Source organism: Doryrhamphus excisus, linkage group LG12 (genome assembly GCF_037039965.1).
Source record: "Doryrhamphus excisus strain RoL-2023G ecotype Guam linkage group LG12, RoL_Dexc_Guam_v1.1, whole genome shotgun sequence".
In the NCBI taxonomy this organism is placed as follows: domain Eukaryota; kingdom Metazoa; phylum Chordata; class Actinopteri; order Syngnathiformes; family Syngnathidae; genus Doryrhamphus; species Doryrhamphus excisus.
The window spans coordinates 4,248,402-4,264,032 of NC_136368.1; the positions used below are offsets into that span (position 1 = coordinate 4,248,402).

Genomic DNA, 15,631 nt, shown 5'->3' on the forward strand with positions numbered 1-15,631 from the left:
AGATATGCGAAGCAGGTTGGATTTTGTGCATGGATGCTCATCTATACCGGGACACGTGAACGCAGCGTCAAATCAGTCCAGGCTGTGTCACCAATTAGACAATAAAAGGTGAAACCCATCCATTCTGCTGCCAGACTCTAAAAAACTATAAATAAACCAAATATACTTTAAATTCAAGTTTAGTTCTCTTTGTCAACACACTCAGTTACACAGCCATTTCAATCAGTATTTGTCTTTTCAACTGAGGTCAGTTAAATGTCAATGATGGCTACAAAGGGTGATATGATATCAAATATCGCTGAAATGAAACAGTCAAACCAACCAGTGGCAACAGTAATAATGAAGACATGAACTGTGATAGTAAACAGATTTATAACCATACAATTGCAGTGACTACAATCTCACTGCTTGACATCATTATTACTGTGATAATAGCATACCGATAGCATAAAGACATCATAGATGCGCCTATGGATATGTATATTTCTGTTGGTGTGTATATACATATATATGTGCGTAAATATGCGCATATGTGTGAATGTGTATGTGTAATTGTCACTGAGAATGTACAAAAGGAGAGGGACTGCCTCCTACCACCCGGTAAACCCCGCCCCGCACAGCAAGCCCCAGCTCCCACCACCAGGTGTGGGCAAAGCGAGGCCAACACCCCAAGATCCTCCCCCCTGAAGAGACCAGCAAGGGGTCATGGAGAGGCAATCCCGATCAGAAACAGAGCACCGGAGAGATTTCTGCCTACCCCGCGATTGGCCCGCCCGCTGGCTGCTGGGGCGTGGCGGCTCGCTCAGGGTGGCCTGGGCTGCGGGATGATTTGGTCTGCCTAGCCTTCCTGGGGGTCCCGCTGGAACTAGCTGATGCTGGGGATTGCCCTAGGGGCGTGGTTGGCGGTACTTCCCTTGGACTGTCCTGGGTCGCGGGCACCTCTGTGCCTTTGGGGGCGGGCTTTCAGCAGTCTGCCGGTAGCTTGGGGTTGCTGCGCTGTGGCGGCTCCTACAGGGATGTTGGGGTGTGTGTTGGGGTGGGGCCTGGTCTCGCTCGTGGGGACAGGGGCCTGGGTGGTGTGTAGGGGTTGGTGAGTATGCGCCTCGGGGTCGGGCCTGCTGGGGTGGGGGTGGGCTGCTATTCATTACTTTACAGATGTAATTAACATACAAGTTGAAAGGTTTTGGTCCCAGTATTGACCCTTGGGGTACTCCGGTAGCTTGGGGTTGCTGCGCTGTGGTGGCTTCTACAGGGACCGGGCTGTGTGTTGGGGTGGGGCCTGGTCTCGCTCGTGGGGACAGGGGCCTGGGTGGTGTGTAGGGGTTGGTGGGCGTGTGCGTCGGAGTCGGGCCTGCTAGGGGTGGGGGGGGTGCTGCTATTCATCACTTTACAGATATCATTAACATACAAGTTGAAAGGTTTTGGTCCCAGTATTGACCCTTGGGGTACTCCACACATATAATTTACACTTGATGTGTATTCTCCTAGCTTCACATATTGATTCCAAATTGCTATAAATAAACAAGATGGCCGTGACACTGTTGTTGACAGTGTCTTTGTTAAGCTGTCAATAAACAACACATAACAGCGCATTGTGTAGTAGAATTTGTGTTTATTTACAAAGCAGTGTGTGTTTTTCAAGATGTTTTTGTCTTCCTGGTTTTGAGGTGACCTTTGCTCCTCACTCGGAAGCGAAGACGCAGCCACAAGTTTGCTCCTGAGCTGTTCAACTTTAAGGACTCTGGAGGTGCAAGACACACACACACACACACACACACACACACATACCAAACAGTAGCAAAGGTTCTTAATTGTCTAATATAACTCAACATGCAATTATTGCTGTCAAATTATTATATCCAAAATCCTGTCCTGCTCAATTTGTTTTAAACTTTCCCTTATATGTGCTATTTGAAAAATGTAGGATTTAATAAAATCATTTTAAAATATTAATTTTCAGATGATAGACTACTATGGGTTGCATAAAGTGCAATGTTATATTATCATCATGCATCACCATTTGCTGAATTAATAATATTTTTTTTCATCAAAATATGTGTTGTTCTCTATATCACTCCATCATATTTAAAAATATCCACTAATGTGTAATCATCATCATCATCATTGTCAACACTGAACATCAGTGACACCGTAATTATTATAGTGATATTGATCATGCTAACAAAAACATACTCATGTATAATAATAATACACAATAATTATAATATTACACAACACAGATTATTATTATTGTTATTAAAAATATGCAGCAATATTATTATATTATCATTACTGTTAATATACATAAATTTATATTTATAATCTTTTATAATAATACATAATAATACATAATACATTGTTATATATAATTAAACTTTAAATAAAGGTTTGTATTGTTTTTATCATTGTTATATTACTACACACAAAATAATTATGGTAACTATATTATTCATGATTATTCATAATTATCTTTATTCGTATTAATATGCACATTAATCATAACAATATTAGACAACATTAAGAATTAATAATAATAGCATACAACAATAATAACAATAAACACAACAGCATTATATTAGTATCATTATTATTATACATAATACTATTTATACAAACAACAATAACACAGTAATCATATTACACAACAATAACAATAATACTATTGTAATTGTTATAATTATTATGGCTGGAAGTGATGTAAGAAAGAGTTATGATATTATATTCATCGATTTTAAATGTTTTCTTTTATTTAATGTTTTTTTTGTAATTCCTAATCTGGCATTTTTGGATATTGTACTTTTTGTCATACAATTTCTTTATATTCACAAAACAAAACTTTACACTTTAAATTCCAAATGAAAGAATTAGGTTGGAGTAAATAATAATAATAGTAATAGAATTCTCATGCATATTTTCAATTAGATTTTATCATAATGATATGAAGTGCAGACACTCACTGTGGGTGCTGAGGGAGGGGCCGTGGGTCACGTGTCTGCGTCCAAGGCCGTGACTCCTGGACATGATGCAGTCCACATAGTTGTCCCAGAAGACCCGGGCCAGGTCCCAGAAGAGGGCCGTGTGCTTGTTGTTGTCCGACGACCTGAGGACCACCATGAGGTCCCAGAAGGAAGCCACCGTATCGGCGACCCTGGGGAAGCGCATCTCCAGCAGCAGAGCCGACGACGAGTCCCAGCAGTGCGGGTTGGCGCGGGGGACCGACAGGGGGTCCACCTGGCCCGCCTTCTGGCTCTGCAGAGGCGCGACGCACACACAGCTCAGAACGAACACCGCGGCTGCCGGCTTGTTCAGTGCCAGGGGGGGCATCTGCAATTGACCAATACCAGAAGATATTTCAAATAAAATATATTACAATGTGTGTACTTTGCCAAAAAAGGCAAAAATGAGTTAAAAATGATGAACTTACCGTGAAAAAGAACCACAGTGTTGCTCTATTGCTTGCAAGTTGTTCACAATCTAAAGTTCCTTTCAGTACTTTGAAGTGAGCGATCATGTAGTAGTATATGCGGCTGCAACATTAGTACCTGCTGGAGGAAGGACCAAAGCGTTGCTTGAATCACTCGAGAGGAAGCAATTATTTGTCTTCTGATTTGTCTGCTGCAAGGCTGATAATATTTTGCTTGAAAATAATATTTATATTTTAAAGTTGTACAGTTTTTTCAAGAATAACAAATATCTTAAAAGGGACCTTTTATGCTAATTTTTTGACCCTTTGTATTGAATTATGGTCTCCGAACAGAAAACTTTTTAGATTTTCCAGAATCTGCACCTATTCCTTTGATTTGTGCTTCCTGCCAAAACTTTGTGTTTTCTGTTTTATTCAACCCAACGGCATGTCCAGTTCCTAACTATGAACCATATAAGGAAGTCTGCCCCTCTGTGACATCACAAAGAGGCAGTTTTACCACGCCTTTTTAAAACCGAGCGTTTTGAGTCATCCCAAACTTCTTTCAGGGCTCACTTACAAATGTGCAGACCTCATTATCTGAAACTTTGGCATCATTTAACACAAGAATACGACATTTGAACTACATTTATAGGTCAGAAAAGTGGAAAAATAATAATAAATCCCCTTTAAGACAACAGGTTATTGAATATCTTATAAAAAAACAACCTTAAGTACCACTTAAAACAAAGCATCCCTTTATTCAGTATCTGAACAACTATTTTGTTGCAGCACCATCCCTGACCACATTCCAACAGTAGTCAGCAAGCATAGATGGACATTATATTTATTTTAAATGTATTTTATTTATTTAATGCAAAAACACAAAGAAATCCAGCATTACAATTTGGTAGTCCTCTTACCTTTAAAGCCACTTCAGTGACTCATGGATTCACCAAATAGATGCCAAAATTAAAAACATGTCTTATGACAACCTTCTGGTCCTACAATTCCTGTTTTCATGACTCCATGAATGAAGATGCGTTTAAGAGTTTTCTGCATGCGTCTTTAAATAGATCTGTCATGTTCTGACAGGATGCCGATCAAGCTCCATTTGTGTGCTTTTACTGAAATGTCAGGCGTCTGTCGGATGTTATTATCTTCACAGTGAGATGCCGACTTTTAATGTTCCTGATGGCATTCGTACACAGTCATTCAACAAAAAGGCAACCCCACCCTCCAAAGTGTTTAGAAGTGAATTTCCTCATCCTACTGAGGAATAAAGTGTGTCAGGACCACGCTATTAAGTACTGATCATCACGTCTGTATGATTTATGAGAATGTATAACTTTTATAAATTCAAGTTGACTAGACTAGACAGGATGGAGAGGGGCCAGGGACAGCTAAGCATGTCCGCCTTTGAGCGCTCATGGGGGCGGCAGAGGCGGGGAGGCAGGCCGAGGTGTGCGGAGCCCCCGGTGGATGCAGGCATGTGTGAACAATGCGATCGCATCACAATTTGAATAAGTGGGGCAGATAATTTCCTCTATTTTATATGTTACTTTTCTTATTTTCCTGCAATAGAGCAGCCTTTGTAATCTCAAAAAAATAAGGTATAATATAAGGTAAAATAATAATAATAATAATAATAAATGAGAAATTTAAAAATATATATTTTTAGAAAATTAGGTGAGAAAACATAATGATGTTACAAGAATAAAGTCAAAATACAATGACAAAAAAATTCATTTTGTGAGAAAAAAGTAATAATTTGATAGCATAAAGTTGAAATATTTTATATATTATATTTTTTAAAAAAAGATTTTCCAAATATTATTAAACAAAAAAAGAATGATGTTTGATTTTTTTGGTAAATTCAGTTGAGAAAAAGTTATGATATTAGTAAAAAAAATAAAATAAAGATAATATGTAAAATATTAAATGTAAAATATTACAACAATAATGTTGTCATTTTATGGGAAAATTACATGAAAGTCTTAATATTAATGAAGTTTAAAAAAGTTGCGTCATAAGAATCAAACCAAAACCAGGAAAATTATGTTGGGAAAAAGTTAGAATATTAAGAGAATAAAGTCAAAGTATTATGGAAATAAAGTCACAACAATACAAGTTGTACAGACATCATGAAAATGTTGGACTATTGTTGAACTAAAACAGAAAAAATAAAAAAGTGTTCATATTCGGCTCAACTCTACAAGAACGACAGGGTCAGCAACTGATTTTTGGATAGCTTATCTTCGTAGTGACAGATGTGATGTCATATTCTGTCCCCAAACTTCCACGCAAACGTTGAAGATATGCGTCATCCGATCAGTCATCCAACATGCAAAGCACCCGAGACAGATTAGAAAAGGAGAGGTAAAACTTGTCAGTTGTTTATTCACCATTTCAAGTGTACATGATGCAGTGAGAGGACAGCAGAGGACAGGAAACAATGGGAGGCTTACAGGGAGAGGAAAAAAACAAGAACGACCCTGCACCAAAGACACGTGTCAGGCCTCGGTATGTACAGGCACCGTTTAGTGTGAACGTGTGATGGAAAAAAAAACATCATATGGGACGACACGCACACAAAGAAATGTCAACAAGTGCTCTGTCTTGCTTATTTGTCACGGAAGTATGAATCTCCTGCTGGAAAAAAACAGCATCGACCAGCTACCAGCATACGTTGTGTTTTTGTGCTGGTATGCCAGACCAGGTCTTAGCGTCCGTGTCAGTTTACGATGATACCACTTCCATTGACAGCCTTATCGACATTGCCATTAGAAATTTTAAGAAATTTTTGTTTTTGTGTTCCTACCCCAACCTTCCATAAGTGGGTCAAAAATGACCCGGTCAGGTTGTTTTCTTGAAATATCTTCGGAATTAAAAACATTTATAATTTCATATTCCAGGTATTCCTCCAAAAACATGTTTTTGATATCATGCCGTTCACATTTTTAACGTATCTTTTATAGATTTTAAGAAAATTTTGTTTTTGTGTTACTACCCCCAACCTTCCATAAGTGGGTCAAAAATGACCCGGTCAGGTTGTTTTCTTGAAATATCTTCGTAATAAAAAATTGTTATCATTTCATATTCCAGGTATTTCTCAAAAAACATGTTTTTGATATCATGCCGTTCAGATTCTTAACTTATCTTTTATCCATTTTAAGACATTTTAGTTTTTGTGTTACTACCCAACCTTCCATAAGTGGGTCAAAAATGACCCGGTCAGGTTGTTTTCTTGATATATCTTTGTAATGAAAAATTACACATCATTTCATATTCCGGGTATTTCTCAAAAAACATGTTTTTGATATCATGCAGTTCACATTTTTAACTAGATTTTAAGAAATTTTTGTTTTTGTGTTTCTACCCCAACCTTCCATAAATGGGTAAAAAATGAAACGGTCAGGTTGTTGTCTTGAAATATCTTTGTAATGACAAATTGTTATCATTTCATATTCCAAGTATCCCTCAAAAAACATATTTTTGAAATCATACCGTTCACATTTTTAACTTACCTTTATGCAACACACAATGGATCCTCACATTTTCTATAGTTGTACGGGGTCATTTTCTTTTTCAAAGATGGAAAAAAGTGAAAAAGTTTCTAACATGAAATCATTCTTATGTGGTCCTAAATATAATACTAAATATCATACAAGTGATTATTATTATACCAAAATGGCAAAATTGGCATAAAAACGCATTGATTCTAGTATAGGGTTCGGTCACTCGTGCATCTAAGGGTTAAGCTTCCTTATGCTACACTGGTCTCCAGACCAGCATACCAGCATGAAAACACATTATATGCTGGTCATGCTGGTCATGCTGGTTGCTGGTCTATGCTGTTTTCTCCACTTCTTTGTTATTGTCGTTTGAAGCAAAATGAAACAGGATGAAATGGAAACGACACTCGTCAGAATGTTTTGCTCGTTTCACGTCCGTCTTGATGACATGATTACCCATACGTTTGTGCAATATCTCTTTTTGCATAGTAAATAAAAGTTAAATGTTTTACTTTGTGGACATGCACCTAACTTTTGTAGCATATTTTCTTACGCCGTCTAGGGGACTCCCATATAGAATTATAATAAGCCCACTATACAGTAGTGATTGCATGCAGCGTTTCCGTTAAACTGGGTTTCAGTTTCAGATGTTGTGGGTGTCGATGGGTGAGCCCTGGTTGGTCGCGTGCCGCGTGCCGCGTGCCGCGTGCCGCGTGCCGCGTGCCGCGTGCCGCGTGCCGCGTGCCGCGTGCCGGGACCTGATGGCCTCACATGGCGACGAGAGGCAGACAGAGGGCAAAGTGCTCTGTGTGCAACATCCATATGTTCATGGTGATTGGTTCTTTGGCTTTTTGAGTCACGCTGGAGAGTACTTTGATCTCGCTTGAGCTGACACGCTTCTCTGAAACTTGCGTCCCCAAAATCATATTTACGGTGTTCCAATAGCCTGCTAGAAAACATGCTAATGTAAAAAAAAAAAAAAAAAAAAAAAAAAAATGAGGGTAATCATTTCAAACCTGAAATCCTCAACGTATTTACAAGACTTTTTATGGGCCTGCCTCACATGCAGTTGTTTTAGCTCCACCGCCACCATAAGAGATGCTTTCCGTTCTCTTGGATGGGTCTTGTTGCTGTATATTCATAGATTACGTAGCCATGCAGAGCCCCCCTTGGAGGAGCTCTTCATGCCAGCAATGAGCGTGGGCAATCATGCCGGGTGTGGGAGTGGCATGAACTCCACTCCCGTACAAAACAGGGAGGACGCTATAGAGGAGCTGTCATTGTATAGATCAGGGTGGGGGTGTTATGCGTGATGTGAAAAGGCTAAAAGGCTGCGCGTCTAATGTCACTACAATGGAATTTGTTAAAATGTCCACTATATATATTTTTTTTGTCATTATTATTCAAGTAAATCTAATGCCAAAGGTCAGCAGCAGTAAGTGCAGTCCAGCTGTCAGGGAACTAAGGAAGCCTTGAAGGAGTCCATCTGTGATTGGCTTCGCTCCCTTCCCTCCCCCCCGTCAGGTTTAAATGGCTGTGGCGTTGGGGTCGTACCGCCGTTTCTTCACATTTCTTACGAGGAGACAAGAAACATGTGTTAGTTTTGGTTGCAGTCGCGTGCGGGACCCGGTCAGTGCAACATGGACAAGCCGCCATCACTCGTCCCTTCAGCCTTTGTTAGAATTCTGAAAGGAACAGTGCAGTTTTTAAAATGTCGCCCATCATCCACAATCTCTATGTGAGACTTGAAAACACGTCTTTTTATTTTATTTTATTTTATTTTATTTTATTTTATTTTATTTTATTTTATTTTATTTTATTTTATTTTATTTTATTTTTATTTAGGCAAATAAATGAAACATTACAGTGCATTTCTTACATCAATCAAAATATAACTTTCCATTATTTACATTTGCATTCAAAACTATCTGATCACAAGCCCAAAAAGGAGTAGGCTGAAGCAAAAGCTTATAAATGCCTACCCCTCACACTCCACAAAGAGATGGCCGAGAGTGGAATTGAACCCTGGTCTCCAAGCTGTGAGGTCTAACCCCTTGACCGCTGTGCCGCCCACTTATTATTATCATTGTATTATTATTATTATTATTATTATTATTATTATTATTATTATTATTATTATTATTATTATTATTATTATTATTATTATTCCATCAGGCCATTCCATCATCATCATCATCAATAATAATAATGATGATGATGATGTAATGGCCTTTATTGTCAGAAAAATTATTATTATTTTCTGTGCATTCTAAAGATATAAAAACAGATTAAAAAAATAGACAGCTCATTAATGCTCGTAATGGGACACACCTATTCCGCCTACAAAGCCTGCGGTTAAAACACCTCCAAAAACCTCCATGGTTTCATGGTTTGATATCCATGTGTCACATAAGTATTGTGGATGATGGGCATGAATGTATTAGAATAAAAAAAAATAGTTCAATGACTTCCAAATGCTGAGGAGGAGTAAGGAAAAGGCTGGTCCATGTTGGCCACAAGTTGCCAGATGTGTTTACATTCACAAACCTTGGTTGTTGTCTTATGTTGTGTTCGTGTGTGTGATGCAGTAACACAGTGGAACCTCTCAGGTCCGACACAATTTCCTCAGGGACGCACGTTAGCCTCCAATGAAAGTAGCGTTAACCCTCAGTTTTTCGGACGCCCCCGTTTTTGGTGAAAAATTTTCGCCCAAATTTAGAAATCCCTCGCTTATTGAGTTGAATTGGTTCCAGACCCAAATGTGATAAGTGAATTCCTCCAAAGTTGGATTCCTTATTTATAAATACAATATATTCATAGTTGCTGTAAATGTGTTTAGGAGGCCGAGTGGGGGGCAGACAGGAAGTGATGTGGGGTTTTCAGAGTTGAGTTTTTGCTTGATTTGCTTAGTTACAAGGAATTCTTGTGCTTTTTGTCTTGTCTTCGTCAAGTCTGGTGCTTGTGTGTCTCACCCAGTATTACAGAAACATTACAATTACAATTATAGCATAAAGAATACCAGGCAATATAGTCATTTAGTCGTGAATTTTAAACCCTTGAATATATTGAGGTAGTGGGGTGATTTCCACTATAACCAAGCTAAGAAAAAGCAAAGGACGCAATGACATATCAAAAGTATCACTACTTTGATTTCAGACTCATATTTCAGTATCGATGAAGTCGTTACTAGCGTGCTCTCCTTAACGTGTTTGTGGCAATTTCAAGGATTTTATGCAGGAGATTAAAAACGAAAACGTTGGAGACAACTACGTATATATGCAATACACGGCTCTCGGTCGGATGTATGCCACCTGACCATTCGCATTGCATACATTTCGGATTTATATCCACATACGAATGGGGCCCGAGTCGTATTTGAAAAAATTGGAATTGTGCTGTTCCCACCGGCATGAAAAAAAATCACATACAGTTTGCGTATGAGCAAAGAAATCAGAGTATATAATCACTTATATTTGGATTTTTAACCATTTTTATGCTTGAAATATGCTTGAATAAAAAAAAATTTAGGCAAAAAGCCTGTAAAGTTTGTTAAAATATGCATTTAAAAAATATTAATAGACCATATTCAGCTGATTGTTATTGAATGTGACTGCTAAATAACGTGCCATGGGGCCAAATAAAGTTGTGAGTGCGAGCAATTAAAGAACTTCCTCAATAAGCACCATCCATTCTTCACTTCATAATTATTCTCTTAAAACAATTTTTTGTTAATACTTTTGTTTTCTTTAAAATGGATGACTTAGATTGACCTTATTTCGTATAGGGAAAACGAGTAAAGATATATAAGGCATTTTTAAAAGACACGTTCAAAATGATGATTTCAAAACAGGCACAATAACCCCTAAAAGAGACTACTATTAAAAAGCTGAAACTCAACTCTCAACCCCCAACGTCGCTTCCTGTCCGCCACCCCACTCGGCTCCCCTTGTACCGGAACACATTTACAGCAACACACACAAGCACAAGTCTTATTCATGTCTTATTTTCTCTTTGTATGTCTTCCTATGTTGAATCATAGGAGCGTAAAGGTGACTATAGGGGTGCTATTTAATGTCGAGAGGGCTTTAATCATACTAAAAACCATTGTAAACTATTTTTCTCTGTTGTAACCACAAAAATATTCCAACCAATTAACCGTGATAAATGAGGGCTTACTGTGTGTAAAGGAGGACTTAGGAGGTTCCACTTGAACGTGATGTGACACTACCTGTATTCATGAAAGTGTTGTTGGGTCTGTGAATGCAAACAAACCCTGATGGCTCCTGGCAGGCAACCACAGCATACATGCATGTGTACATGTGTGTCGTTACCAGTATATGATACATACAATATCATCTCCAGAGGAGGGAAAGACATCCAAAACAATCACAGCAGCAGGAGCGGCAGCGTCGGCGGTAACTAGCACAACAATGGGACAACGACAAATATACGACAACAGGAGTGATGCACAACCTCCCCGTACTGTGGCTTGTTGAGGGGCTCCTATCTCTTATCATGTCATGCACCTGATCCGATAATAGAAGGCCAGTTGGAAGGCGGTACTGCTGTGCTTGGTTTCATGCAGTGCAATGCGCCGTGTCTCTACCGGGGTCTGTGAAGCAGGCAGCAATGGAGGCCGCAGGTTAGGAGGGGGGGGGCGGGTCAGAGAGTCCCGCTTCGCACCCCAGGTGGGTGTAGCCAGCCACGGGCAGCGAAAAGGTCCCAGCTTGCCTCTCTCACTAACCGTGGACTGAGAAAAAGACTGCGGTAGTGAGAGAACGACAAGCACGGACCACCCACGGGTTGGCTCCGCCTTTGGGCAATTGACTGACCTCCTCCAAGCCAACAAGTGAACATGCAGGTTTTTTTTTTCTTTTACAGTACCTCCGCCAAGTGTGTTACAGTATGTCTTTGTGTCAATGAGTATCGGAAAAGGGATAGTAGGCAAATGCTAAGGGGACTGTAGCCTCAAGGGGACAGCTAAAAAGCAGGGAAAAATTCATCCATTCATCCATTTTCTATCCCAGCTGGTCGCCAGCCAATCACAGGGTACATATAGACAAACAACCATTCACACTCACATTCATACCTATGGACAATTTGGAGTTGCCAATTAACCTAGCATGTTTTTGGAATCTGGGAGGAAACCGGAGTACCCGGAGAACATGCAAACTCCACACAGAGATGGCCGAGGGTGGAATTGAACTTAATATCGTTTTTTGTGAATACTTATTTTATTAACTTTTTGTATATTGTTATTACTGTATAATGTATATGTGGTTTGTAAAGAGTCATCCACTGTATAGTATACACAGTCCTCATCCCTTCCTGATCATCGCCTTCATTTCACATTGTTTTCTGTATGTGAAACTAGAATTATTCTCGGGAAAATGTGGTAATAATTTTCGGGGGTCTGGATTTGCTTGATTTCATATGGGAAAAATTTGGCAGAATTTAATTTTTGACTGATGGATTAATAAGAAAAACTGATGTTCACTACAGGGGTGTCCAAAGTGTGAACCGGGTCTTTTTTTTATTGGACCACAGCTCACAAAAAAAAACAACAGCAAATATGAAAAATATGAAGTCAAAATATTATCATAATAAAGTCATAATATCATGACAAAAAAATGTAATCCTGTGGAAAAAAAGCTATAATTTTAAGTATTTTATTAATGTCATAATATTAGCAGAAAAAAACATGCAATTTGAGTTATTTTCTTTTTTTGCTATTTTCCGTACGTCTTTCTCTTTATTTCCGAAAGAGAAAACCAAATAAAAGAATGATGCTGCAGATTTTGGGAAATTAGGTTGGGAAAAGGTTATAATAATACAATAATAGAGTCACAAAATTAAAATTGGATAAAATATGATAAAACATGTACATTTCCGACACAAAAAAAATCATTTTCCAAAGTTGGAATATAATAAGAAAGAAAAGACAGAATGAAGTTGCAAATTTGGGGAAAAAGTAAGAAAATAAATAGATTAAAGTCAAAATACTATGAAAAGTTGTCATTCTATGGGAAACATGTTGTCATTTTATAACAATGAACACGTGATATTTTGGGGAGAAAAAAACTATGATTAATATAAGCATAAAGTGAAAATATTAAAGACAAAATATGATATTAAACATGACTTTAAAAGATATATAATAAGTCACAATATTATGACAAACAAAACAAAACAAATCATGTTGGAAAAAAGTTATCATATTAAGGGAATCAAGTAAAAAAAGTTGTCATATTATGGGGGGAAAAGCAAATTTCATGAAAATAAAGTAATAATATTATTGGGAGAAACATTTCATTTTTAGAAGCATAAAGTTTAAAGTCGAAATATTATGACAAACAAAAAGTAAAGAATGAAGTTGCACATTTTGGAAAATTATGATGGGAAAAGTTATGACATTACAAGAATAAAGTCATTATTACGTGAAAAAGTCAGTATATAATCAGTATAATTTTTTTTCCAGATCATAAAAACGATATTAAGAGAATGCTGTGTTCAACACATGAACACAACATACAGGAATGTGTCATGTCACATATCGACTGTCAGTATCGACTGATATTGAGATTGGAAATTAAGAGTTGGCATATCGTTTTTTTTGGGCAAAAAAGCCAATATCGGATATCCCATAACTTTCTAAAAAAAAAAACAAATTGCAAATATTGAAATATTTGGGAAAAAAACAAAACAAAAAAAGGAGGAGAAACAAAAAACTACAAAAATTGAATGAGAAAAAAATCATACTAATATTCTGCCTTTTCAGCTATATCACAAAGTATATATCACTATATTACAAAGTGTTTACAAAATGTCAAATATCAAAGTAGCCCATCCATGGAAAAAGTTTGGACACCCCTGTCCCACTAGATTGGAAATTGCTGATAATGTGACTCTGCAATATCAGCCCATAAATTTCAGTCCATACATATACGTATTTATCACATTGGCCTTGGCGGAGGTATGAGCTCTACTGGTTGCCATTCCTGCTCTGGTTTTGACTTTCTTTCATCATGATGCTTTTGCCGGTGTCATGCTTGGGTGGCTGCAGGGTTCTATGTATCTTTAAGTCCATTCGGAGAAAGACAAGTAACTTCATCCACTGCTTTTCTAACTCTATCCACAAGAAATGTTCTCCATTTGAGCTCCAAATAACAACAACACCCTCTTGGAATCAGTTTCGCTGCCGTTTGAACATGCATGTCAAGCACTGAGCTCGGCCCCGTCTGCCCAATCAGTTTGAGGTTCTGCTACAGATCCACAGACCGCCCTCGTGTGGCGCAACCTTGAGCATGTCTACTCTTCGTCAGGACAAAAGGGCGTGCGCGTTAAATATGGGCCTCGGCATCTCGGAAACAGACGCCGGGCGCGATACGTGTCCATATTCTGCAGCAGGAGCTCAAACCCCGGCGTCTAAAAAGCAGCAGGGATGCTACGAGGTCGAGCAGGAGAGGCATGCGGCGTGTTTGCTTACTTAAAACCCCATCCAGTCCCCCCCAGCACTATGGCAGCCACAAGGATGGCTCCGGCGATGGAGCCTATTATTAGATTGGTGGCACTAGGACCTGCAAAGGGTTATGGGGGGAAAAAGACATGAGTTTCTATGGCGACTCGCTGGACAAATAACATGTAACCATTCCACATGATTACAGACTCCGACAATGTCTTGCATGCTCTCCAGCCCCGTTCTAGATGTTCTGATCATCAGTGGGAGGACTGATAGCCATCAAATGTTTCATTCAACAGATTGATGGTGCAGCCTGCAGTATGCAGAAAATGCTTTTAGGGGTCTAAACACTGCAACGGGATACTTCTTCTGGTTGGGGACAGCTATCCATCTAAATGCCCCGCCCACATGCCCCAGAAAGGAGAGGATCACAGGAGCAACCACATGACGACTAAGAAGAAGAGAAAAAGGAAAAGGAAGGAGATGAAGAAAAGGGGTTAGAATGAGGGAACACCGGGAAGAGAGTCGAAGGAGAAAGGGGAACGAGAGCGGGTTGGGGAAGGGGTTTCCATCAATCAATCACACGACACTGAAAACAACCAATCATAAGACACGATTATATGGTCATCACCAACACACAAGAAGACACAAAGCCACCGGGACGCACACACGGGCTCAGGCCGGCTCACAAGAGCGCCCGCACACTGAGGCACCACTATGAGAGGAAGAGCTGTGAAAAAAAAAAAAATGCTTACTCTATTCCCCACCCTGTGCCTCCAAAAATCACCCCCAGGGCCAGAATGGTCCCTGCTACTGCCCCTATCAGCCTGTTAGTGGCCACGCTCACTGTGTGGAGGGAAAAGGAGCACGTTACCACCCTGTCAGAAGACAAACAGCAGGCCTCCGCCCGCTCATCCCCGGCCCTTAAAGCTGCGGTGTCCATGTCTATGCTAAAATCATCTCTATTACTCTTTCAAGGACTAAAAGACAAACACTGGATGCTCTAAATATGCATTTTTGGGTACATTTTACAAACAAACTGGAATGAGGTGGAAACTGACCCTTGGGTCCTTGAGTCGGCGTAGTGTCAGGCGCTTTCGGAGGGTCGGGCATACTACAGTCGGTCCCCGCCCACGTGGTGTCACAGGTGCATGTGGCTTCGTTGTTGCACACCTGAACAGATCAAACATGACGTGATGTGACCTCCAGCCATCGGTATCAAAGGTGTCCAAAGTGTGGTGTGAGGCCATTAGC

The 15,631-nt window shown here is 39.3% G+C and overlaps 2 protein-coding genes across 10 annotated transcripts in view; both read right to left on the reverse strand.

The window, feature by feature from the left end:
- Positions 1-1,477: 1,477 nt before the first annotated feature.
- Positions 1,478-3,406, reverse strand: LOC131135837 (protein FAM237A-like). Its single transcript, XM_058082189.2, has 2 exons — positions 2,958-3,406; positions 1,478-1,741 (listed from the first exon to the last, which is right to left on the reverse strand). The coding sequence occupies exons 1-2, from the start codon at positions 3,322-3,324 to the stop codon at positions 1,638-1,640; spliced, it is 471 nt and encodes a 156-aa protein (XP_057938172.2). The 5' UTR covers positions 3,325-3,406; the 3' UTR covers positions 1,478-1,637.
- Positions 3,407-3,447: 41 nt separating this feature from the next.
- Positions 3,448-15,631, reverse strand: part of adam23b (ADAM metallopeptidase domain 23b) — a 44,317-nt gene continuing 32,133 nt past the window's right edge. For 2 of the 9 annotated variants that reach the window (XM_078795497.1, XM_078795490.1), the window contains exons 25-27: positions 15,439-15,550; positions 14,405-14,495; positions 5,787-8,490 (exon numbers count right to left, since the gene is read on the reverse strand). In XM_078795497.1, the coding sequence (XP_078651623.1) occupies positions 8,445-8,490; positions 14,405-14,495; positions 15,439-15,550 (249 nt within the window). In that variant the 3' untranslated portion in view covers positions 5,787-8,444. The other 7 variants (XM_078795495.1, XM_078795489.1, XM_078795493.1 and 4 more) reach the window with 6 other exon arrangements.

Coding starts and splice junctions, on each gene's coding strand:
- LOC131135837 (XM_058082189.2), bottom strand. CDS start 3,324: ATGCCCCCCCTGGCACTGAACAAGCCGGCAGCCGCGGTGTTCGTTCTG. Junction 1,742..2,957: donor CCCCTCCCTCAGCACCCACA/GTGAGTGTCTGC, acceptor TTGCACCTCCAG/AGTCCTTAAAGTTGAACAGC.